The sequence below is a fragment of the Clinocottus analis genome, unplaced genomic scaffold, assembly GCF_023055335.1.
Source record: "Clinocottus analis isolate CAN_PGR_092001 unplaced genomic scaffold, fCliAna1.0.p SCAF_9, whole genome shotgun sequence".
Classification (NCBI taxonomy): Eukaryota; Metazoa; Chordata; class Actinopteri; order Perciformes; family Cottidae; genus Clinocottus; species Clinocottus analis.
Window position 1 is genome coordinate 4063719 of NW_027176251.1, and position 27222 is coordinate 4090940.

The 27222-nt window shown below is 41.0% G+C and overlaps 1 protein-coding gene across 2 annotated transcripts; it reads right to left on the reverse strand.

Annotated features, from left to right (window-relative positions):
* osbpl3b (oxysterol binding protein-like 3b) lies at positions 1–26963 on the reverse strand. 2 transcript variants are annotated; one of them, XM_068569402.1, is made up of 23 exons: positions 26794–26963; positions 15905–16051; positions 12868–12984; positions 12160–12213; positions 11713–11826; positions 11305–11469; positions 10985–11108; positions 9688–9791; positions 9270–9362; positions 9010–9169; positions 8105–8235; positions 7396–7497; positions 6195–6332; positions 5757–5850; positions 5349–5578; positions 3524–3661; positions 3365–3428; positions 3179–3257; positions 2901–3045; positions 1865–2009; positions 1644–1770; positions 960–1082; positions 1–787 (listed from the first exon to the last, which is right to left on the reverse strand). In XM_068569402.1, exons 2-23 carry the CDS (start codon positions 15998–16000, stop codon positions 691–693), a joined length of 2640 nt encoding a protein of 879 aa, XP_068425503.1. In that variant the 5' UTR covers positions 16001–16051; positions 26794–26963; the 3' UTR covers positions 1–690. The 2 variants fall into 2 exon arrangements, with proteins under 2 accessions (XP_068425503.1, XP_068425504.1); XM_068569403.1 differs by lacking the exon at positions 7396–7497.
* Between the last annotated feature and the right edge of the window lie 259 nt (positions 26964–27222).

Below are 27222 nucleotides of genomic sequence, written 5' to 3' on the forward strand. Positions count from 1 at the left end.
GTTTGGTCTCAAAGCCCAGGTAGACAATGGTGAAAAATGGTTGCTACTGCTGCTCATAGTTTCACAATCATTCACACACTCTTAGCAAAAAGCAGAAATGACTGCTCTGAGACAGAAAGAAAAGTTGAGTAAGGACTTGAAGATCATTTTGGTCCTTACAAAACATACATTGTTTAAAAAGACCTTAGAGACGCAACAGCAGTACAATAAACCAAATGTGTACAACAAGTAAGGCATCAGGCAGGTGCAGAATAAATATCGGATGTGTATACACTTCATCAATGGCATATCAAGGCTAGTTTATCTCAGAGGTAGAGAATGTCCATGATAAGACAACAGCGAAAGTGACCAGTTGTTCAATACATGTTAAGCTAGTGTAGACCAGTTAGGATTTGTCAAGTAGTTTTCCTTTTTCTCAGTTTAAGTGGTACAGTGTACCATAGCAGGTGACAAAATATGGGCAACATTTGCCAAATGAATCAACATTCTCATAATATGTTTGCATAAACATGTGTACATAACTTACATAAGCACTTGCTATTAAGGCAATAACTTTGATGAACTGCAGTAAAGAAGACCAGTACTGAATGTGGAAGGTATAAGACTGTGGATGCAGACGTCACGAGAACCCATCCTGGATCGCAGTAAAGGCTGTGCAGGTCTAAATGTGCGTGATCTGCAGTTCAGGGGTCACCAAAGCATAGGGAAATCTATTTGGGTGAAGCCAGAGTCCTTCCTCAGCTCCCAGTATGTGTTGTTGCTCACCCAGGTATCATCCTCTGACTTTCTGTGGAGGCAGAAGAAAAGCAAGACAGCGATGAATACCGTGGAAGACGCTTGGAAGTGTTAAAATTGAAATTGTGACACACTGCAGAAAAGCATTATTACTGTAAGAACACCCACTTTCCCACATCTGACTTTCTCAGCGAGAAAATAATGCAGCTCGATATTTAGGCTACCTGAAGAATTTAGGTTGATGTGTTTCGTTGTTCTCCTCCAGGACTCTCCGTCTCTCTCTCTGCAGCTGTTCAATCCGCTGCTTCTGCTCCTCTGCAGCCTCCAAGTTCCCCTCCTCCAGCAGTCTGCCAGCCAGACACACATTCATTATGCAAAGATGGTAAAACATTCATCTGTCATATTCAAATTTAATACTTCTGTTCTTCTGTTTTACATCATTTCAGTAAGATAACCTAATTGTGGATACATAACGCAGAATATTGATGGACTTGAAGTGGTGTAATTACTTTGATGGCAAAGTGCTTCTTCTGTGAAGTATACACAGGACGGTGCGTTGTGTATACTTCACAGACTTTTAGACCTTAATGTTAGCTAAAATTAGTTCGAAATCTGAAAGCCTCTGCAGTTACTTTCTATTTTTGTATGTATTTTGATCCCAGAGTTGGGTGAGCATTTTTTCAGAGAGCGTGTCAAGAGGATATGAATGAGATGATGATGTTAGATGAAGAAAGGTGCTCAGATATTCACCTACATTGAGTTTCTATTTATATCGATGTCAGATGATATACTGATTCCCTGACAGAAATCTGTTTTGAAATCTTTCTGTTTACTGATGTTTAAGAAACCAGGTTATTGAACAGCAACCACAACAGCTGTGGAAAAAACAGTAGTTTGATATCTTGTACCTTTGGTCCACACGTAGTCGGGTGTCTGTGGGTGGTAGCAGCAGTTTCAGGGACGGGTCCAGCTCGTTTAGTTCAATAGCAAACTTGGTGAAGCCGTAGTACTGCTCAAGGTCTACTGGCATTGCATCTACATTGCAAATGAATAACATCCACTGCGTCAGAGGCTGATATGCAATGCAAAAAGGCGTTGAGTGCATTCTCGTGAAATAAACTTGTCATACTTGCTCTCCAGATGCATGTGGCTGATGGCGGGTCTCCACAGAAAATTGCTTCCTGCCACTTTCCAAAGAGTCTGTGGACGACCTTCCCTTTATTATCCGTGATGGCTCCCTCCACCTCATTCACACTTGAGTTCCAGTATTTGGCCTGGGAAAATAATTGGCAGGTGGAGAACAACATAGTATTATGCTCTTAGTGTGCATGAATAGACAGTGGATCCAGATCATGTCCTCTTGCAGTCAGAAAGTATTACTGGTACGTAAACCAATCACAAGCCACAGCGTGTGCTGAGCTGGTGTGTTTAATGGGAGATGAAGATGCATAATGGCTTCTGACATGTCTGGACTTGCTACTCTGCACAGCTTCAGGGGGTCTTACAAATGGGCACAGGCTAAAGCAATTAACCTTCTCCTCTCAGTAAAAGCTTCCACACATCAAACACTGAAGACATGGAGGGGCTCTTGATGGTACACAGGTGAAGAGCACCATCTGTGTAGAAGGTTTATAGACTAATAAAGAGACTACAGCATTTATTTTGCCTGTGTGTGACTCATGTGTATGGAAAAATGACCTTTGTTGAGGGATGTCTTCCAACACAAGTATATGGCAAATCAGAGAGAGAGGAAAGACAGAAAGTGTAACAGTATGATAGACCTGGAATACATAATAGACTAATGTTATCTTATTTTTTATTCATCACTATATTCTACTGTACTACTACTACTAGGATATACTTGACTGGAACTGGTATGCAGGTGTGACATCAATCCTTAAAAGGGCTTTAATAGCATAGGTGCAATTCAAATAAACGTGTTGTCTGGCAGCACCATGCACGGACACATTATTCAGCCTTAAGTGTCACGTTTACCAACGGAAGAATTTAAAGTCCGGTAAAGTGCATGAGAAATAAATTCTACCAACATGGAGGGATATCTTTAGTTTATCGTTTGAAGGGCCCTACCTTTTTAATAAGGCGTGAGTCTTCAAAAAGTGCATTAAAAATTTTAAAAAAACGTGCCTATTTCATGTTTGCCTCACCTTAACAAAAGTGATCTTGCACTGACAAATATCACTGCTGGAGTTTCTGATGGAGATCTCCCCGTAGTGCTCAATCCAGCGTTGTCCACTGAGGATGTTGTGGATGCAGGACGTCACTTTGTTCCACTCGTAGTGATCACCAAAGCTAAAAAAAAACACAATTCCTTTCAGGTTGACAGACGTAGACATCGCTTTTTTTAACTGACACGGTCGCTGCATTGTCCAGTCTGTGCGTCTGTTCAGTCCTCGAGCAAATGATAGATGCAGAAGAGACTTACCCCGGCAGAGTCACATGAGTTGTACCAACAGGAATAATCTCCATTGACTTCCCCCAGAACTTGTTCTTACACCTCACATCTACAAAACCAATAAGACATCAAATTGGTCACACTAGTGCGTTTACGCTGTAACTTTAACTTGACAGACACGGACAATGTTTCAGATTCATGTCTATATTCCACTACCTTGACAGAATATGAAGTTTTTAGACTCTGCGTGGCAAGCTGAGATCGGTGGGTGATGGCTGACCTGACGATGTAAAGGGTAACAAAAAGCATGCTTTCGCTGCATTATTATTATCATCATACTATGATTGCCAATAGCACAGCTATTAGGATTCGTACCTGCTCTGCAACAAATCGCAAGCCTTTATCTGGCCGGTCACATTCGTACGTCTCCCCCAGGAGGGGGTTGAAAGGCTTTCCCCCAGTTCTGTAGTAGCTGGATGCATAGCCTGATACGACGAAAGTAGCTATGTACACCTGCACAAAGACAAACTCATTCGGTCAGCAGTGCTTTATTTTTATTACGGAATAATGAGTAATGAGCAAAATTGACCTTTTGAATACCTTGAGGATAAAAAAAGAAAGAAAGAAGAGAGTACATTTCTGGACAGCCCTCTATTAGTTTCACTGAGCCAAGAGAGCACTGATAATTACTTCCACATCATAATGGGAGGCCAAAGATTGGAGCTGACACCAACTTCATATGCTATTAATTTCACATTTATATACTGTATGTGGCTCTATAACTCTTGGACTTCACAGGCTGCATCTTCTCTACACCTCCCCACACATAACATCATAGTAAATCAATGCAAATGGGAGCAAAAGTGAAACCCTGAATAAGAATCTTCCTGCTGGAAAGAGATAAGGGACTCTTTGCACATGATGTCCCCGGTCTCGAGGAATAACAGCCACCGTAAAGAAATGAGTTCCCTGCCTCTTACAATTGTGCTTGATAGTCACTTAAAGGGAAAAATTGCCAAGCCAGTGAGAGTTTGCCAGGAGCAAACCCTAACGTCTGGGGTCTTTGCTCAAATGGCCATCAGATGCCAACAGCAACTGAATCATAATGTTGACGTTAATGTCACTGCGGGCAGTTTCTTTTTGATTGGTAATGCCAAACCTTGAGAAGGCACAAGAGTGTACTGCTATGGATTAAAGTTGTACTCCTCACTCGACCTCACTTGAACCTAGAGGTGATAAGGCAAGACGAGCATGGCCCGAGAGAGCGGATGACCATTAAATTGTTATTTGTGTTGCCTCTTGGCAAAATGCTGTGTTAATTTATGTTGGACATTTACTGTGAATGGTAAATACGTCATCACTGTTATGTGTTGCCGTTGAGCCTCCGTGTTTTTATGTTATTACCTGCATACAGGCGCAGCTTATAACCCGTAGCTACACTACTGCCGCATTTTTTTTTTTCAATTCATTAGGTCATCTGTCAATGCTTTTAATCAATGTGATGTATATTTTGCTGCAACGAGGATTGGTGTTAAAAAAAAAGAAAAAAAAGAAAGCCCAAAAAACATGCCGACTTGCACTTGCAGACTGCCTAACGGATGCATTTTAGCATACTGACAAACCAAAATATTTTTTCTGGCGTACTGAATAGCTTGGTCGTATTACAGAGAGAATAGAGAGAATAGAGAGAATATAGAGAGAATAGCGTGTTAATTGCTCTGTTTTGGACGTAGTCGTTGCTGTCTCCCCAGGCCTGTTTTTGGTCTTTATGCTAACCAAAGCTAATAGTCTCCTGACTCCAGCTGCATACTTCTTACCCAACAGATACATCAATCTCCTCATCTTGCTGTAAAAAATAAATAAATAAGCGCATTTCCCAAAATTTTAAACTACTCCTGAAATAAAGTAGGAAAACCAAGCTAATAATTTGGGGGATTTCTTGATCAAAACCCTAAAATATAATTTTACATCACGTGTACAAGCAAAATGAAAAATGTTTCTCCTTCTGGTCCAGGATTTAATTAGTTATTATTCCCACCAATTCCTGCATGAACCTGTGAAAGCTTTCTTTTTTTAATCTTAAATTAGAAGCTTCACAGAGAGCATCTGCTTCTAGGGCATCGATGTCCTCAAAGTGAACATCTGATCTGAGCTAAAAAGACTTTGTCCACACACTCAAACAGCAAATTTGCCTTCTCACCATACGTTCAAAGGGGTCCTGTGTGTTCGCAGCCCTGTCTAGCAGCTCACTGTACTCCAGCTCCTCACACAGTCTCTGCAGGGTGTTGAGCGGCTCATTAAGTTGTACAGGCATCGCCACTTTGGACAGGTCTTTGCCGATGTTATTCCTGAGGATGTTCCACAGGCTGATGGCGCTGTTGTTGGGGCTGGGCGCGGGCAGGCCGGATCTACGCTGACAAAGGGTCGAGTCTGGGAACAGATGGTGTAAGAGGTCAAGGCAGCTCTTGGTGTCGTTAATGCCACCGCCAAATATGGAAATGAAGTAACTGTAGAGAATTATATCTGAATCCATAAAACAGCACTGAAGCCAGTATTGTATTAACATTTTTATGAAATCCAGCCCACAGTGTATGTTCCCATCATTTACCTGAGTTTGGTCTCTCACTTTCTGTCTCATTGCTGAAGTTGTCCATGGAAATGTTGTCACTGATGTCACTTATGTATGAGTCATCCTCTGATACCTAAAATAAAACACCCAAACTTTACTCGATGGACACGTTCTTAACAGCACCTGCATCAAGAGACTGAAGGAGGGCTTACTGGTTTTCACATTGTACATACTTTAAAACATTTTGCATACAGAATAGATGAAATGAAGGGTGATAATTAATCAAGTAACTTAGTCTGGATAAATTTAATTGCTTCATTTTTCTTATCCATTAATAGTTGCAAACAAGACAAATTACATGACGTGACATTACATTTACAATGACCATACTAATTGCATTATGCAGTCATAAATATCAGTTTATAGCATCGGCTGATTCTGAACTGCGAACGGTAACCGTTCAGCTCTCACACGTACCTCATTTTCAGAGGAACTCGCAGACAGTAAAACTTCTTGTGCGTCGAAGAACTCGGACAACGACTCTGTGATTGAAGCTCTGCTCTCATTGGAGACTTGGTGAACGAGGGGACGGGATTCATCGGCAGAGTCTTGTTTCTAGGAGACAGAGTTCACAGCTATAATTAAGAACGAGGAGAGGGCAACATCTTCACATCAGCAGGGATCATTTAGAATACTACATCATCACAATGAGGGGATGGTTAGAATATAAGAGCACAAAAACCATGCAATATATTGAAAGACAGTCACATATAAATATATTGAAAGACAGTCACATAGAAGTGTTACTGAGAAGAGGAAATATCCTAAAGAATTCAGTCCAGTTCAAATTCAGGACACTATATGTATTGATTGTATTTTGAAATGCCATTCAAGTATAAATGATAGAGAACTGAATTGAAACAATTCAAAATGCAACAATGCGCATGGAGTCTCTTTATTTTTTACACAGCAACATGTGCCTTCATTTGAGTGTTAAACCGCCATGAACTGGCCAAACAATGAATTCTATAAATCAGAACACTTGTTGAGAATATATTGTATCAATTAAATATATTTATAGAGACTGTATTAAAATATATAACTACAATAATTATAAAGTGCCAGCCAGAAGTGCAAGTGTGCGACAAGTGTGCACACCCACTCTACTGTCTGACAAAGTGTCGACAGAAAACAAGATGCACATTCAAAAATAACTCATAGCATTTGATCCTTTTTCTGAAAAATAGTTTAAACAAGTAGCTTATTATAAAAAAGAAGCATTTTCCACAGAACCACATGTGGAACTGAGCACGCCACTGCATCCTTGTTTTTTGCTGAAGCTGATTAAATCAACCTGGAGATAATCTCATTATTTATCAAATAACTGAAACTCAAACAATTTGAGGCGGCTATTTTCCGTAAGAGTTCGTGGTGAAGAAAATGATGTTCACTTTTTTTCATAGTCACTGTCATTATAAAAGAAAGTGAGTCGAGCGAGGGGGTGCAGAGGAGGGCAACATTTGTTGAATCTGGATGCGAAGGAAGGGACAGCTCATTCATTCTGAGGCAAAGTCAAGACTGTGCGTGGGATGAAAATAAAGACAAAGATAATAATAATCATCCTGATGGCGGTGAGGGTGGGGGGGGGGAAGTAGAGTCACTGCATTCCCTCACCCACCTGCACAGGGGCAGTGAGATTTATTAGTGTGGGCTCTACGATGTGGGACTCGGCATGAATCTTGCACAGGCGCTCTCGCAGCTCAGTGTTCTGGGCTAAAGCCTGGGAAAATAACCAGTGTAAACATTGTTTAGAGCACACACCCAACAAATAATCCCCTGGACACTGAATGCTAAAACGGAAATCCTTACTTATGCAGCTCATCACCACAGTTTCTTTCATTTAAAAACTAATTAAAAGCATACTTTAAAACGGGCTATTTACCACAGAGCCAACTGTTATCACTGTCAGAAATCCAAACTATAATACTCACCTACTGACTATGTGAGGTGGAGTAGGTAGAAGCTAACACTCAGTATTTAAAGTGTTGCAATACACGTTCTACAGGGGCTAAAGAAGTCATCATGACAATGACGGTGTAACCATAAAGCAGAAAATAGAAAAAGACTCTTGGTGGGAGGCAGCTACCACAGGAAACATGACTGTTGAGCACAGTCACATTCAGGTGGGCAGACATCACACCAGCAGCTAATAATCCCTCTAAGAGGCTCGACAATGTGTCATGCCTGACAATTTGTGTGGGAGGACACGGCTTCTGAGAGGAGGGCAACAGTCTAAAAGAAAGTGGAACACCTGACCACTCAACTTGTTTCTGTACTGACTGATACCATGTGTGTGTGTGTGTGTCTGTGTGTGTTATTTCACGTACCGCTGCCAGTGCGTTCTTCAAACCGACAACCTGCGGTGAGGTAGGGGGAATTGTTTCGCGGTCAACGCATTGTTTCAATCTCTCTCTCTCAGATGTTAGGGAACTCAGGGCGCTCTTCATGGTCACATGCACTGCAGCAACAAGAGAACAATAGGGGAGCTTGAACTGGAGAGCAATTTGCATTCATTTCCGAGCAATGCAGATCTCATCACAATACATCCTGCAACAAGTCTATCCCACTGGGCTTCTAATTAGATGGAATAAGTGTGACATTTTGTATTATCTCCGATCGCTCAAAGGCGCAATCTTTGTTGTAAGAGATTCATTTTACCACGCACTTCATAGGTGCTTAGGGAGCCCCATCAGTGAATAGAGCTGGCGACATTAAAGCATCGCTGTTTTAGATTAAGCTCATCACAAATTCTAGCTTCATACTTGTAAATGTTTGCACATCAACAGGTGTTCCCTGCGTGGGGAAAATGTTAACACCATTTTATCGAAAAAGTGGGAATGGTGTTGCCATTACGTAAACCATAAATCAACATAAAACATCAGGTATCTGAATATTTTAATGACAACTGGCCGAAAACTTTGTGGTTTATGAACGTAAACTTCTCACTGAGCAACAGCTCAGGGACGCGCTGACAGAGCACATCATCAGAATCCCAATGAAATGAGAATAACAGCTTATCAGTAATTAACAGCTGCCATTGTCACAACCAACCGTTATAAATACAAAGAACAACATGCTAGTCGATTATGCAAATAAGACAGCAGGCAGACAGATTTATGTTCTCAGTTTGTGTGAATACTTTTTCAATACCGGATTTGCCAGACACCCTTGTACAAATTAAAATGTGAAATCAAAATGAGGGAAAATTAAAAGCTCATAATATTGGACTCACAGTTGGTGGCAACACGGTAGAAGTCCTCCTGCAGCTTGGCCACATCAAAAGTGGAGTCCAGGGATTCAGTGTCGGCCTTGTCATTGCCGAGTGCCGCGCTGGAGAGGTTGGGGTTGGAGGCATGGAGGCGGATAGAGCCGGAGGAGATGCAGCTCGGTACCTGCAGCAGAACAGGAGGAGTCGAACGTGGAGAGACTCATAAAAATGAGTTTTAAAAAAAAAGGTGAAACATGGTCCCACTTCATTGTCATGATGTCTACCTGCAGAGTTGTTTTGACATCTTTGTTGCAGTTTTTAGAGCGCCATTTCCTTGGTAGTCTCTTTTCCTTCTTGGGGCTGTCAAATGTAGATGCCTGAAGAACAACAGGAGAAGATATTGATGGTCGAGAAAGAGAGTTTTTCCTTTTAAGAAGCCTTTCTTCTGAAATGTCTTTATTGCTGGCAGGAAGGTTTCAGTGTATTCTATATTTAGTAGCAAATGACTTAGGGGCATCAAAAAAGGATACAAGATTAAACAAGACAAGTTACTTTGCACAAGATTCTTTGCCATCTAGTATTTTAGATGTGAATGAGGTCAATTTACGCGCCAGTTTTTCAGACTTAATCTTAAACTGCAATTACGCTGAGCAACTCTTCTCTGCATGTTAAGGTGAAATGAATCAGGAATAATGTGCTGACCTGCAGTGTTTGGATAGATGGAGCAGAATAGGTACGGTGCAGGACCTCCATACTCTGAAGCAGGTGGCTGAGCTCCAGCAGGTAGGCCTCACAGACTGACAAGTCTGTTCAGTGGGGGAACAAGAGCCACATCAAGAGAAGATGGTCAAGGAAAAGGAAGAGAATAGGCAAAAGAGAAGAGAACCAGAAACACTTGCATGTAGTGGTTTTTTCACATGATGGGTTGTTTTCCTGTTTTATTTTGTAGTCTGTGTCTCTTGTGTCCTCGCACTTCCTGCCCCTGTAATCATCTGCTGTGTCCCTGATTGTTAATTCCCTTCACCTGTTCTTGTTCCAGACTCCTCCCTCCTCGTGTCCCTTCCCCCTGTGTAATTGTGAAGCCCCGCCCTGATTGTTTGCACCTGTGCCTCGTTGCCTGTCTTCCCCTGTGTGCCTGTGGCAGGATTGTCTTCTCTGGTCCGTGGCGTACACCTCATGTTCCACCGACGTCTGTAAGTATTTTCTAGTGTTCTTTTTGGCCACTAGGGACCGACCCGTCACCCGCTTCCTGTACAGACTGTACAAACACTCTAACCTGCCACCCATGAAGTCAGTGACGACCAAACAGCTACACAACACTCACTTTACACTTCACAGACAGCAGCTTCCTTGACGGGCTCATAAAAACCTTGGCGTGGACAGTGGCAAACGACTGAATTAGTGGCAATCCTCACTCGTGTGTGGATTGCTGTGTACATTCTTGAAGATTTCTAAATTAGAAATCCCTAACAATTTAACATGCCATCAGAATTTTAATGAACTAAAACCGAGACAAACAGTTTAATCAACAGGAACGTAATGCCAGTCCTATCTGAGAAAGCAGGCAGACCGATTTAAATGGTAAATAGACTGTACTTGTATTGGGCTTTTCTAGTCTTCCAACCACTCAACCCGTAGGCATGGCTACGGGAGCAACTTGTAGTTAAGTGTCTTGCTCAAGGACACTTTAACATGAACTAGCAGAGCTGCCGATCCTCTGAGCCACAGTTAATATTGGTACGAACTCAAGCATTTGACCATTTAAAAAAAGATGGAGTCATGAAACTTTTGACCACCTGCCACTCTTACTCTCAATGGCAACTGAACTGTAACTTGGAGGCTCTGAATAAAGCACACACCTTTATGCACACTAAGCAATGCCAGATCTAACCCACATTTTATCATTGGTTCTGAGCTCTCAGCCAAATCACATTTGACAGTTTATTGACAAGAAGTGCATCCGAATACTAATGAGTGTTGAGAAACTCCGCTATCTCACCTTTGGAGCACTTGTCCATGTCGTCGGATGACTGGAGCCAGGCAGCTACTTTGGCCTGGCTGTTGCAACTTAAAGGGAAGTCTCCTGCAATAGGCACTGTAGACTGCCTTCGGATAGGCATGCACTGCAGGAGTAAACGGACCCAAAAGGTCAGTCCAATAACAATGTGCTTAATTCATACAATTCTCTTCAATAGAAGGACTTTAACTTCAGTAAATATTGTCGATGAAAAAATGACATTCGTGAGCAGAAGCTGAACAGATTTGATCTTAAATTAAAACTTCTTTTAATTCAGTGTGCCACGGAGTGCATAGGTATACCTTTCTGATCGAGGCACTCTCCGCCATGCTCGGGGAATTGGGGGAAGGGTAGTGAGGGTAGTAGAAGGACTTCTCTGTAGGGTACATAGCAATCTCATTTTGCCGATAGAGCCGATGGTGACGCAGCTTGGAAACCCATTCATCAAACAGCTCCTGTGACTTAATCTGCAGAGCAGATACCACAGTCAGAAATTGACACAAGGGCAAGTAAAGGGGAGAAGGCCTGAAGGTGGAAAAACACACAGGTACTGTAATATTCCCTCACTCGCGTGAAGTCATTTTAATGCCCTTTTTTGTGTTAGCACCTGTTTCAGGATTAAAACAGAAATAGTCAGAATAATCCATGTTTAACATCACTTCGAGTAAATCCGTCGGGAATGCTTTACATTTATTAGCCTTGTGGTTTACCTTCAGGTGATAGATGTTTTCCTCAGCATCAAAATCGATGCACTTGGCTTTCTTCTTAATGGCCATGACAGAGAGACCAACGTCAATGCAGCCATGCAGTTTCCTTTTCTCAATCTGCAAGGCAAAGTCAACACCCAGGAATTATAACCACTTTGGACTAGAGTCAAAACAAATGCAACGGGATGCTGGTCAGTTTTGAAACACACTATTATCCTTATCACCCTTTTATTGACTGGCTAAGCAGAGCATCTGCATGTAATGAGGTTGAATTGGCAGGTAAAATGTTCCTTGTGATTGCAATCAATGATAATAGCATTGTAAGGGAATGAGGGCCTTTTGTATCCACAGGCACAAAAAGATAGCCAGCAGCAGTACAACAAGACCCAAAGTGTCCTTTGTAATATTCTGCAACTGACAACCATGAAGCCGGAAGGCTTTTGTACTCACATCAGCACTGCACTTGCCATACTTCAAGATGCCCTTGTCCAGAAAGAAGTATCTCTGTCGGGGGGAAGGGAGGACAATGAGAGAATGAGATGCAGCCGGGATGATATGCAACACACCCCTGACAGCAAGTCCTATGTCTCTGTGAGCGTCACATAGTATGCCTCTTGTTCACGCAAAATATGAATGTCTCTGCAGTGAGATGTTTGTCATCACAGACTCTTGTCTTGCATCTTGTCTGCCTTTTTATTAATCTTCCCCGCACTCTGTTGTAATATTTCTCATCCCTTGTCTTTGTAAATGTGACTCTTGGTGCTCAGTTGAAGGAACAACGACCTGAAAAGCTCTGACTGAGAGTCAATACTAAATGTATACAGGTCTATTAACCAACGGGCCATCAGCTAATGGAGCCAGGTGGTATCATCCCAGTGAAAGCTTTTAGACAGTCACTGACCCTGGTCACATGTGACTCCTCTGTGAGTTGAATCATCAACTGCATACGCTCATCCCATTAGTTTAAAACAAATGAGTCATGTCAGCACATTTTTTTAGAAAAGGAATCTGTAAAGCGTTCGGTCCGACTGGGAAATGAAAATGACGTTCAGTTGTCGAGATGTGTCTATAAATACATCATAAAGTCTTTCGCTCTGAGAGAAGATTAAGTGGGAGGCAACATGAGTCATTTAAGAACACACAGTTGATTGATTATACCTTATGCCAGCCCTTCATGGGCCACTTTCTCCTCTTCAGCATAAAGCCCTCCTGTTTCTGGGGCTCCAGGACATTGCTGAAGCCTCCTCGCAGGCCCTCCACTATTTCCCAGCTGTCCTGTGGGCACAGATGGTTTCTGAGAGCTCTGACATGATGGATAGATGTTAGCAGCTTGGGTTAGGTCACCTAAAACTAATGAATCACCAACATAACAGAGTCAAGGTCTTGAATTAAATGTAGCAATTTCTGACTGTTTACATTTTCAGTCACTCCAATGTTGTGTCAGTTAGTCAGTGGGAGGCTGTGGGAGATGAGAGTAAGACATTTGATGTCCAGTGTGGAGCTTTACACTTTCACCTTATGGTCCTATTTATAAAATTAGCTTACCTGTCTAATCTCAACACTTTACAATAATCATTTCCTGACTGAGATTAGAACGCTCTATCCAAATCCCCCTGCAAATAAAGAGATTAAGGTGATATTTCATCACAGACTAATCCAGACAGCTCTGTTATGTATTTCAGCAGTGATAATTCCAGGAATTCAGCATAAACAGAATACACAGAGGGTTTTGTAACATAGTTTTGGACACGGAGAATAATATTGCATTTATTTTATATTGTCTAGGCGTTAATGTTTTGGCTCTGTAAATCTGTCTGAAAAGACATTGTAATTTAACAGCTGTGTGGAGAAATTCATACATATTTCCCACGACGGGTATTGTAGTTTCACGTTATAGACATAGGCTCAAAAACGCTTTTCCCCTTTACAATCATAACAAGAAAGAGCAGCAGCTAACAGGAAGGCAACCAGCACATCTAAATAAAGACTATATGTTTACATATACGTCATGAAAAATGCTTTTTCAACTTTCATTAATAAACAAACGTGCATGGCATCTATCTTGAAATAAGGCAGGGTCAAATGAAATACACTATTGAGTTGCACTGAAGGAAATTAAAGATGCAGGGCTTTTGAAGCTTGACCATAGCAGGAATAAAGTCAAAACATTCTCTTCTGCTCTTAAAACCCCTTTTTTTGTTGCCATTTTTGCCTTTATTGATAATTTCACAATGTGGAAAGAGGGGTCGAGACCGAGGGGTTATTTATATACAACAGAGGTCCCCTGCTGGAGTCTAACCAGGAACATTGGGGTCATATGGTCAGTATCCTAACCACAAGGTCAACAGGATGAACCCTTGAGCATTTTTTAAATTTTTTTATCTCTCTTGTGAGTCTCCAATTGTTTTGTCATTTATGAAGCACGAATGCAAAACCTACCCTCACTCCAGCTATCCAAACATTATGCTGTGCTGCTTTTCTCTGTTTTATATCATTGTAAACAGAAGACTTTTGTGTACAGTTACAGGGACAACATAATTAATGTTCAAAAAGCAGTACTTTCAGATTTCAACTTTCTGAGATATTCAAGCGGGACAAAAACTGCCATCACGTCTCAGCGATCCAGAGGGACTTTGGGTTCTTGGCAGAGGTTTGAGGTGACTCCATGTTTGTTATCTGAGTGTGTCTGAATGTTCAAGTGTATAACAGCTCGGGCTAAACAAACTATCAGTCGGAGAGGCTGACCGCTGAAGGTGAGGCCGTCTAAAATAAACCCTCATTTCTGCAGGGGGCTGGAGGGATGGAGAGGGCGTGGCTTGTGGGTTGTTCACGTTCCCTGAGCGCTCGTCACATCTCCCACTGACACACTCACACAGTGACTCATTGTCACACAATGCTGCCTGGGCATTTTTCCTCAAGGTCGAGAGATACTTCCAGAGATAACTGACAAGAAGACATGTCTGTGTACAAGGGTAGCTCTCAGCATAAGGTCATTGTAAGTCATGAATCCAACTTGTCAAATATAATGTACATCCGGCTGCATATAAAGACATAGCTCGACATTTTGGGAAACTTGCTCTTGGCGAGATTTAGATGACAATATTGATCCCACTCGTGTACACAAATATACCACCTCAAAAGCTCAATATTTAACATGTTACATCTTATTTGTTTTAAACCAAACAACAAAAAACAGATTGAATATTTGACTAGTTGTTACGGTTATGGGTTCCAGGAAGTTCTTGCACCCAGAGTAGGAATAGTCTGACGCTTTTTGTAAAACGTGTTCTTACACAAATAAAATGAACTATGGATAATGGATTATTGAGCTGGTGTCGGCCGCTTCCTTGTCTCCAGACTTAATACAAAGCTATTATCTCCTGTCTCCAGCTTCATAGCTACCCTACAGTGATGACAGGGCGATACATCTTTCCACATAACTTTTAGCTAGAAAGTGAATCAGCATATTTCCCAAAAGGTTGAAATGTTTGATCAAAATGCTCAAATCATGAATGTATTCATTCAAAGCAAATACAACTTGGATATGTTTTTGTGGGTGATCCGAAACTTGGATTGAAGCACATCTCAAGCTTTTGAGGTCTGAAACTGGCATTTTGAGTTTTATGTATTCATTTGTTTGCTTGTCCAGAGGTACTTTGGAAATGAAAACACTTTTTCAGCCCCTGTATTTTTTTGTTACTCTAAAGTGATAGACCACTAGTCTCTGTGTGTCCTGTGGGCAGGACTGGAGTGAATCTTTATTACTTTAATTTCCAAACAGAAAAGCTGTTGCGGGTAATGAAAAATGTATGAGTCTGCTGCCTGCAGATAAACACTTAAGGCAAATGCAACAACAGCTTGTTCTTGGTGCTAATGTCTTCACTAATGTGTGTCTGAGAGATCGGAGCTTTTTGGAAGGGAAAATGTCAAAAATGCACATTTGACTAATTCAGACAAGTCAAAATGATGAGTGCGTCTCTTCCGGCTTGCAGTAATCAAGAGCGAAATAAAGCCCTGCGAGAATGTCTGAGAAAACCGCAGCGCCTATTAAAAAAACTGATTCTCCCATGACAGAGATCCTTGAGGACAGGCAGTAGCTTTTTTTTGAATACTGTGCAGTCAGAGAAAAAGAGTGTGGAGCAGCTAATGGTTCAAACATTTCAAGTCCTACAGTGTCAACACTGTGGTGTGTTACCTGTCGGCTGTCAAGTTTGGATGAGGCGCTGCTGTTGCTGCGCGACACGGAGGATATCTTCTGCGACATGGCTGAACTGCGCTCCTCTGAACCCATCTCTGCAGACCGGCCAATGAAGGCTAAGACTGGAGTACCAGGAGCATTCCTCTAAGAGCAGATAGTGTGGAGAGGGGGGTCAAGACCAAAGAGGGTGGAAAGAAAGATGTCTTTCAGAGGCGAGCCCTTTAAAAGCATTTCAACTCTGTCCCACTGAAAAATGCATTAGGTTATTTAGAGCGATTAGTTTTTTCCATCTTCACGTTTCAGACTATGGGATGTAATAGCGATACAGAAGAGTTCTGCACATAAGCAAATTAAATTGACGGACAAGACCAGAGGATATAAATTAGTGTGCAAAAGGTTGAGACCGCATGTTTGAATAATTAATATCTTACACTCACAGAGACATTTAAGAATCATATGGCTCTAAACTACATCTTCCAACACTGCGTACAACAGTGGTGGAAGATGTAGTCAGACCCAATAAAAAGCAATACTGGAATACTATTACTGCATGTTTACTATTACTGCAATTCATACAAAATGTTTCCAGATGATACATTAAAACAGAACCATTAATGTATTTGACTGAGAAAAACAGGTTGAAGATGTCATCTAATGCTGTGTGAAACTGTAATATTACCTCACATTCACTACGTGACTAAACGATTACTTGATTACCTGAAAACAGACAATAGTTTCAGCTGCATTTTTTACATTAATATTTAAGCAGCTGCATTGGCACACTTAACCTGCAAAGTGCATACAGCATCAGATCAAAATATTGAAGTCAAAACTGCAGCGTTTCCCCTTTTGAAGGGGTTATTCGCTCAATATTGAAATACTAAATAAAGTACAAGCCACTCAATATCAGCTCTTTCTTAGATTTCATCACATGGTTCAGTATTTCACTAACTGATCTCAATCTCTGGACAGTGACCAGGAAATGGGCGTCACACACAAATATGCAGTGAGATGAGATATCATCACTTCAACAGAGTGTGAAAACAAATAGGCCTCTTTAGTTAATGGCAAACCTCAGTCAACTGCCACACTTCACACAGACAAATCAACATTATGTTCATGGTCCACCATGTCAGCACACACAGCCGCAGCCTGCTAATGCACTGTGAGTGGTTTCACAGGAAAGCTGAGAAACAAGCGGGCTTGAGGTGTAAATCCTGTTGGTCCACGTGGGAACAAGCAGCAGATCATTAGTTTAGCTTTACTGTGGATGCACAGAGGTACTGAGTTTGTGGACCAGTAGGTCTGAGATCACCGGTCCATCAAAAGATCTTCTGTAAGCTCTGTGAGAGACAGAAACTATAATTTGATCTGAATTATTTTTCTTCTTTTCATCACTCTATGCATACACACTATGTATTTTTATAGCTGTGGTTAGGTATAAATATATTTTCAAGTACGCAGTCTGTAATATTGCAAATTAAAACATGACAATATTATGAATAACGGAGTATCGTGATCTGACAAATGTATCCAGCGTTCCTCATAAAACAATGAAACTGCTGTTCATTTCAGGGCTGCAACCAACAATTCATTTCATCGTGAAAATTGCCCATCACAAGTTTCCAGAGCTCAAGGAGACTCCTGCAAATGGCTAGTAGTAGAAGTAATGTACAATGATACTGTAATGCTTTATCAGGCATTTGAATATCTTTTCGTTTTGAATGAAAGTTTTACTGGAAGTACGAAATGAAACAGAATTTTCTTAAAACATTTACGCTATGGGATCACATTATTGTGATTCCTCACAATGTTACAATTCCACTGAAGTAAAAAAAAATACATTAGCATCCAGTCCAAGAATATTCTAATAAAAATATATATGCTTCAAAGTCAGCCGAATGTTAAAGTTTGAGTTTGTTATTCATGTTTTTCCATCTCCCACTGAAAACTATCAGGCGGTCCTACCTTGATCAGTGCCTTATGCCGGCTCGCACTGAAACAGACACTCCATGTGTTAACAACCACTTTGATGCAGCAGCAAGGTTAATCACATTTACCGAGCATGCTTTGTGCTGCAGAGTGTCTGTAGACCACAGGCCGTGCTTTACACCAACGGAGCTCAACACCCCAAATGCCGCCACAACAATGGATCAAAGTCACGGGACACACAAAAGGACCCGACCGCAGGACAGCACATCCTGTGCATGTTGTTTGCGCAACAAAACCAGAAGAGGCCACCATGATTTATGAGTTACTAAATGTAATCCATCCACTCCATCCTTTCCATCGCCTATGATTTATTCATCAACTTTCCACTGATCACACCTGCTATGCGCAGGTCTGTAACATTGTCAGCGTTAAGGGCACCTTTTCATCTAATATAACAACACCACTGCTCAGGCTTTAATCGAGGCTGCGGCAGTATTACACGTCAAAGCTCCATCAATTACCCTTTCTCCCTGGAGAGCACATGCTCTTTGATGAATGAAGAAGTGTAGCAAATGATTGCAATGAAACTATATTAGATTACAGCTGCAGGGGTTAGGGTCGCTGTTATTTCTTTTTTTTTTTACCTCACTTCACAGTTGTTGCTGTCATTTACAGACTGAGAGACACACGGAAACAGATATGGGTAAAATCAGATAAGCAGCGTCTAACATGAAGACTGTATGTCACACGTGGTGGGTGTGGCTCATGCTGAGGACCAGAATAGTCATACCTCAGACCACAGCTGGGTTAAAAGGAGGACGCTGACAGGCAGTGAGTGCCGACTGTGTCAAAGAAACAAAGGGGATCACCTGAACCCTGAAAGATGGACACCAGCCACAATGTTCTGCTGTCATCAAGATGGCCTCTCTTTCATGTATGAATGCATGGACACAAAAATACACTTGTGCAGGGCATGTGCATGAACACAAATATGGACAAACAAATGCGAAGCCTGGAGATGATCAAATCAAAAAAGCATTAAAAATATGCGACACACCAACTGCTGACTGCTGTGTTTGTATAATAATGTTGTATGTGGTCATACAAAGGGTGCTGACCTTGACAAAGAATGATTGCTATCCCATCAAATGTATTTTTCTACCAGGCAGTATGGACAAAATCCATCTGACGATACACCACGGCAAAACAATTCACGTTCAGTACATTGAGTAAATCATACCAGTTTTTAGTGGACAATAACTGATCACTTTATAAATAATATACAGTGAACCCTACAGACTACACATCATTAGAAATCTAAAGCTGGGGCACATTTTAGTAAGATTTAACTTCTTATAAACCATCGATGCCCAAATTGTCACAATGTGACTACAATATGAAGACATTTCCGATTGTTAATATTACAGAAAATAACGAGAAATATTACAGGACTTTGTATCATTATACATCTCTCCATACACCCTGCATTTAACTGTAAAGCTGTAATTTCTCTGAGTGACAAGCACACTGAAGTTCAGTCTATTTGTAGAATAATATTCCAGCACTCATTTAAATCATTACCGGTGTTTTTCTGGAAATGCTGTACCCTATAATCTTTGTTTCAAAGAACCGATATAGAGAAGATGTTCTTTTCAAAGTGTCTCTCATACAAAAGGCTAAATGGGTTGCATGGAGAGGTGACACATCTCGTGAATATTGCAGTAAATTGTGGGTGGGTGGGACCTGCAATAATGACGAACCAGCGTGACACGGACCGATGCGTAACTAGCAGGTGCTTTGAACTCAAAGCTGTCCTGCTTTCCTCACCTCACACAATCATCATCTCATTGGAGAACCTCATTCTGAACCTCCGACTGCAGCAAAGCGACTTCTCCAAGGGTTTCAGCTTCTCTGGGAAAGAACCACCACAAACATCTTCTTTTTTTTTTAGGCTCCACAGATGGTATGTCAGCCTCTGGCTCCAGACTGAAATGTCTTCGTTACTATTTGAAGGATTACCATGACATGCCATACGCACCACCATTGCCTTTTCTCGTAGCGCCGCCACGAGGTGGACAGTTGAGGTTTTTTGGAAGCAAAATGTTCTGGCAACTATTGGAGAGATTTCGGAAAAATGTCTCATCCAGAATGAATTGTGATTACTTTGTGATCAACTGAGTTTTAATTTAGCCCCACCAGCAAACAACAGTTTTAATTGTCCAATACTTTGGCATATGAACTGCTTTTCAAATGTTAACATGCTAAGACACTAAACTAGAATGAAGACAATGTAAAACATGTCAAGCGCTCAACATCAGCATGTTAGCATTGTAATTGTGAGCATGTTGCCATGCTAACGTTAGCAAAACAGCACTGTGTGGACCTACAACCTCAAAGCGTGGCTGTAAATTAATTTGGATTTAATATGTTTTAGGGGGTGTTTTATCTTTTATTGGATAGTATGAATTAGAGCAGACAGGAAAATAGGGATTATGAAACTTGGCTGCAACCAACGATTATCATTTTTTATCTATATTGTCAGAAAAGAGTAAAAAAAAAACCTGGCAAAATGTTTTCTTTGGTCCTATATCTTGCAATTAACATCCTAAAATAATATATCACACGAAACAGATTAAAGCAGTAAATACTAACAATGAAGAAGCTGAAACCAATCCATATTTGGCATTTTTGCTTAAATTATCACAATAGTTGTCGATTAACTTTAAGGCATTCCTGTCAACATATCCTTGGTCATCTATGGATTTCAGTGGAAGTTCTAGATGGCTTAATGTCCTTTTAAGCTCCACTAACCAGATTGACAGAAGCTGAAAGCTCTCTATTATATTCTGCAGTTCATGTTGCATCCACTGTCTCCAGAGTCTGTCAAAGGGCTCACCAGCCGAGGAGGCTTTCAGGCATCATTATGTGACTCACTGGTATAAACGTCTCATGGCTGAATGCGGCTTTCATAGTATATAAGGTCATGGTTGCAATAATGACAGGAAACATTGATGCACCAAAGGGACTCAAAGGAGTTTGGTTGAAAAATACCCACAGTGGAAGTAGTCAAACTCATTTTTTGAAAGTCACAAAACTGCTAGAGTTCAGTAATGTCAAGTGAGAGAAAGTGTGCTTTAAGAGGCATGTTTTCAAAGATGGAAGATTTACTTTCACCAAGATACCTAAAGGTTTACTTCCTCTTTCAAAAGGACAATTCATATGCAAGAGTTGAGTTGAATACAAGCAATGCAAAGCAGTTACGAAAAAAGATCTTTTCAGCTCTGAAACCACCAGCATGAACTTCACAAAACACATGGCCTCTGCATTCAACAAACACTCAACGTGGTGTTGTGGTAACCACCTTATCTGTACAGTCACCAGCCATTCTCTGACGGATCATTTATCTCGATACAAAGCTCTTTAGCGACAAAGCAAACTCTGGCGAGGCGAGTAGCCTGTACCTCTCCTCTCATGCTGCCGTCATCCATCTGGATAAACCCAAAACAGAACCCAAACACTTGCCTAATTTTATTTGCCTTTAATCTTCCTCTGCGGGATAAACTCATCAGAGGCTGGTTTGTCATGAACACAGTGATTATTCTTCCGGTTTGCTTGTGAAACAGCACAGCCATGAGGAACATTTTCTGTGTCTAAAACATATCACTTTAATAACAGTAATGTTATTACATCCGTGCATTACCCTGCTGGGATGATGCCACTTAGTCGCTGTGATTCCATTATGTGAAATGCAGAACAAGTCTTTCTTGGGTGGGGAACAGAAACTGTAATATAAGTTAAAACAGCAAAGGAAATGGCGGGAGCAGAAATTTGCAGAAAACAATATTCTCTGGCCAATGGCCACTACTTTGACCACAATTAAATAATTTGTGATGTGATTTAATACTGAATACCTGCATTTTATTATTCCATATGTCTTTGCTTTGAGCGCGACAACAAGCTGATGTAAGGTCTTGGAAGGTGAAAAATGCAGAATTTTTGCGGTAAAGTACAGTAAGAGTTAGACCATTTGGGAAATGGACTTTATTTGTTTTCTTCTGAGAATAAGAAGAGGAGATCCTCCACAACTTGTCAATTGGGGACCCCATATGGACAACTCTGAGCCCAATGCATTGAGTTTCAGTTAAGGCCCTTCAACAGAACATGGGAAACTGCACAGACAACAGTCTTGAAAGTCACTTTTATCAGGTACAGTAATTAATTGCCATCTCATTATTTCCAGTCATTATTTCCTCCCTTTATTCTTCCCCAAAAAACCTGAACAGTGTAATTGAGACTTTATATTTTCATATATATATATATATATATATATATATATATATATATATATATATATATATATATATATATATATATATATATTCATGCAGTAATATATAATATCTTCAGTATCTTCACTATCACCAAGCAAGCCACCAGCTCAGAGAATTGACACAGAGACTAAACTGTCTTCATCCTCAAATGAGATTGATTATTCGTTGGTACATATCTCAACACAGTAACATTTGCGAGCTCACGTCTGCCTGTACAGCCACACCATTTCTGAGAGGTACACATATGTCTACTTATGCCTCTGATCTCCTAAAGGCATCATGGTGAAAGGTAAGGCCAGAAGGAGCCACTCCAAAAGACAAACTCCTGCTGCTGAGCTTCAAGCGTGCACGTCTGTCTTCGCTATCTGCAATCTTACATTTAGAGAGATGAAGTGGAGTTTGATGCCTTCTATGCTCATCATATTCTCCCCCAAGAGAAAATACTTGCAGAGTTATGGTTGTCTTAATGAGAGAGGCACAATAACTTCCTGCAGCGTAAGACGTCTTTTCATTCATGTCTACTAAACTCCGACCTATGACAAGCTTCGCCACACTCTCTTACTAACGCATCCTGTTAATCGACCACATCCTCAACGTGCTCCTCCCATCGAATGTCACTATTTCTTTCTGTTGTCGGCTCGGAGTGTGACAGAGGTCCTCTCCTTTGTTATAATCACAGGGTTTGGAAGCCTGACAGCCTCATAGCTCAACGCCACCTCATTAGGACGCAGAGTATAGTCACAGCTTAGCTCTTCACTCAGTGACAAAAGAGTGAGGGGGGAAAATAAATGAGTAAAATGCTCCTCTCGCTTGCTGGCTCTCATTATGTGCAGCAACTTGCGTGACAGCACGATCCAGCTGTTGCTTTCCCAAATTAAAGATTACCGTGCTTAGCATTCAATCACTGCTCTGATTAGGATGTGAAAGCACTATCTCCACCTCCATTCAGATGTAACCCAGAATGGAGGATGATGACATTGAGGTGGTCATTGTCAAGTGTTTGCACGCAGATCCAGTCTCACAACAAGGGAGAACAAATAGGCCTAAAAATAAGATATTCCAAAATCTAGAAAGAACATCTGCACTACCCAATCTTAGCTTGGTCCTTTGGGAGCAGATATATTTAGACATGGCATTGTTTTCAAATACTTTCCATTTATAGATAGACAGAGAGAAACTGTCTGACTGAGAAAAGTTACCGCGGCGAGAGATTTATGCCTGGACTGGAGTATGGATGATCGCACCGTAGGAATCCTTCTGTTATAGGATATAAACCGTCACAGCAACAGGAACTGACTCACGCTGTAGCTGACAAGCTTGTGTTTTGTTAGTTTGTCTGCATTTGTGTTTTTGGGGACGATGTTTAAAGCATGTGCATTAAGTATTAGTATGATCACATGTCATCCACAGATCGTTGAAGTTGCTCTCCCAACAAGACAATTTCACAATTTGATCCTGACGAGAGACAATAACATTTATGTATGGCTTGATATTAATGACCAAATCATCCTAAGAATAACCTTTTCTTCTGTTTTGGGTCATTTTAATGTTTTAGAATGTGTTTTCCTTTTTTAATGATGCAGATGGAATGACATCATGAAAGCTGTCCCTGCGCACCAACAAGACGTTCAGCCATGCTAGCAGCTCTGTGAGGCTGTACTGAGGAACAGCTGTGCTTGAAGCTCAATGCTGCTTTAATGAGCATGCTAACATGCTCACAGTGGCACTACTAATATGAAGTGGTGTGGCAGTTTAAATGCACCAGGCTTACCATCTTAGTTTAGCCTGTTGGCATGTTAGCATGCTAACATGCTCACAGTGGCAATACTAATATGATGTTATGTGGCAGTTTAAATGCACCAGGCTCAGCATCTGATTTCGGCCTGTTAGCATGCTAACACTGACTAATTAGTACACATAATTCCGGTGAGGTTGATTTCATGGCAATTCGCCCAATAGCTGTGGAGATATCTGAATCAAAGTGGTGGACCAACTGACAGACAGACTTTACCATCCTGATAAGCCTCTAGCAGCTCTAGCACACGCATGAAGCCCCCCAGAGCCCCGAGGACCATCTCTTACATATTGCATCACATGTCCACGGTCTCTAAACTCAGACTCTGATTACAGTTCTGGTTCATCTGTTAAGGTGAAACTGTTGGTCTCTCTCAATGAAATGCGACACACACTGCTCGCCAACTGTTGTGAAAACAAACACGGGTAAAATTTAGCTGCACCTGTGCAGACTGAAACTAAATTGCTGTGGGCAGAATTTGAATGGAAAGCACCACTGGTAAAAAAAAAAAAATCTGACACATATGATCAGATGCTAACAGGAACATCATTTTGAAAAGGCATATAGCATATCTTTTTTTTTAACAAAATAATGGATCCGACAGACATCAGATTCTTTTTAGGTATTTGTTTAGATGATTTAAGTCATAATTTGAAACATTTAGACTAATGAGTTGTTAATATAATTTCCAGAAACAGTCCATCCTGTACGATGGTTTAAAGCTTCATCCCTGTAAACCAGGAGAATGACCAAGACTCGAAGATGAATGGTTTTGGCGTGTGCTATTTTTTTAAAAAGTTAGTGCTGCCCCTCATTAAAATTTCATGCGAATATCTGGCAGCCATTCAGAGTTGGGGAAGCAGCCTTCCAGCTTCCTTCAGCCACTCTGAAGCCTGGAGGAGGCTGAAGACGACCTGCCCTTTAAAAACACATTACTAATGAGAAAGCCCAAGTCACTTTGACTGGAAAACAATCAGACAGACAGAATGACGTAATATCAAAACAGTCTGATCTTATTTATTTAATAAAAGTGAAATTCTAACATTATTTTTATTTCATATATTTTGTCCATGCTACTGTATAGTACTATCCCCTTTTGGGTATTTTTTTTTTTAATGTTGGAAAAAGCCAGTTTATAACATTAGTTCCTCTGTTGGCTAAAAGCACATCTACTTGTTTCATGAAACTACATGAATTATTTATGGGGGCCTACTGCCGACGCAAAAAGAGGCAACACCTGCCACATGCAGGAGATGCTATTTATCCTCCTGCATTATTCACTTGCTGTTTAGTGGAGCAATTTTGCACTGGCCACTGTACAACTTGAAATACTGTGTTTAGGTGATTGCATAGTTTAGGTTGTGCACATTGAATCAAAGATTTAGCTCGGCACAGGGGGAAAGCGGAAATTAACTTGGACTTGACCTCAAGCAATGCAATGCCCCATTGCTATTTTAGATAAATATCTTGCACAGACAAATATGTTTCTTTCTTTCCTGCTGCTGGATTCCACAAATTCTATTGATTCCTCTCCCTCACAGTCTCTCTGTGTCGGACTGCGATCACTGATTCGGGTGTCTTACGAACAAAAAACCAAGAATAACAAGTTGGCCAACAAACAAGCCTCAGAGCCGGGTGAACAGATGGATAGTGTAAACCCAGAAGTTGTCCACGTGCTGAATTTGACTTTGTTTATTAAAAAAGCATCTCAAAGCAAAGTTTTAATCTCTGAAAAATGTTCCACTGTTTGTGATTTTGTCTTCACGTGTAAACCATTCTGCTGTGCTCACTATCGACCTTCTTTACTCCATGTAATGTCAGACATTTTTTACAGAAACTCTCAATGGCTCCTATTGAGCCTCACACTGAGACACACACACACACACACACACACACACACACACACACACACACACACACACACAGCCAAAGCAGCCCCTGAAAAGCCTCCTCTGTTGCTCTGTTGACACAACACCCAGAGAGCTGAAGATAAACTTGTGTAAGTCCAAAAATTACAACCCGTCTGCATGTGAGCCACAGTATCAAACAAAACAGCTTTGACTCAACCAAATGTTTTAGGATTAAAAGATGTTTGACTGGATTTTTCTTTGGGCACAAACACCAATATTCAGCGTGACGATCACTGTTATTATGGTGGATTACACTGAACTCCAATTACCTGGGAGTGTGCTAATAACTGCATACATATTCTCGTATGTCTGCCATCTGAGCAGAAATATTGTAAATCCTCCATATTCCAGTTTTTTACTCCAAACACTGTATTACATATGAAATACTGAGCATAAAAATGGATCCGATCTGCACTCACTATCACACACACCTACATCCAGCACTCATGCAGGCAGGCACATCATTCACACTTGTGACTGAGTTTTACTGACTGCTTGCTATGTTGATTTATATGGAAATAGTAAATCCTCCACAACTTGTCTTCGCTTTCTACAGAAAAAGAGGAAGGAAGCTCCGAGTTACCATGGAGACTGAAAGGATGTTTTAGTGTTTATTGTATGAATCACATGTTTCGATCATAACAAGGATATTGCAAAAGACCGACTGCATGGAAAACCCAACAGGAGAGTTAGACAGTGTTTAAAGAAATAGCTGAAGCTTCCCAAGTAAGCGCTTTTTTTCTGCTATGAAATGTTCAGTTTTACATGCTGCCTCAAAGAGCAAGAAATCAGGAACTGCAGTGAACTTTTAAATGCCCTTGAATTTTTTTAACTGATATGATTTCCAAGAAAGAATACAGCTATATCTCGTAAAAAGACTATTTAATTTTACTGACCAAAGGACGAAAACGCACTCACCTTGACAAAGTTACAGATGTGAATTCCAGTGGGTGAAGACAGATGTTGGAAACAGTCGGTTTATAACCCAAATGAGAAAACACGGCCAATGAAGATTACAGTCTCAAACAGACGGCCTGCCCTCTCCAGTCGGACACACACACACACACACATACATACATATACACACACACATGCACCGTCCAGCCCTGCTCTGAGAAGCATCTCTTCTCTCCACCGCTGTATGGAGGCGGGCTCCACCCTGCGTGACTGAGGGAGGCCAACTCCAATTAAAATGCTGGGAAGAGCTCCGTGTTAGCTTGAAGGGGCGGGGTCTGTGTCATTGACAGCATCTTTTTCCGTGACGTGTTGAGGAAGACCCCGAAAGCAAGGGCACGCATGGAGACACACACCCATCACGTGAGTCTGTTTTTTTGGCCATTGTTTATA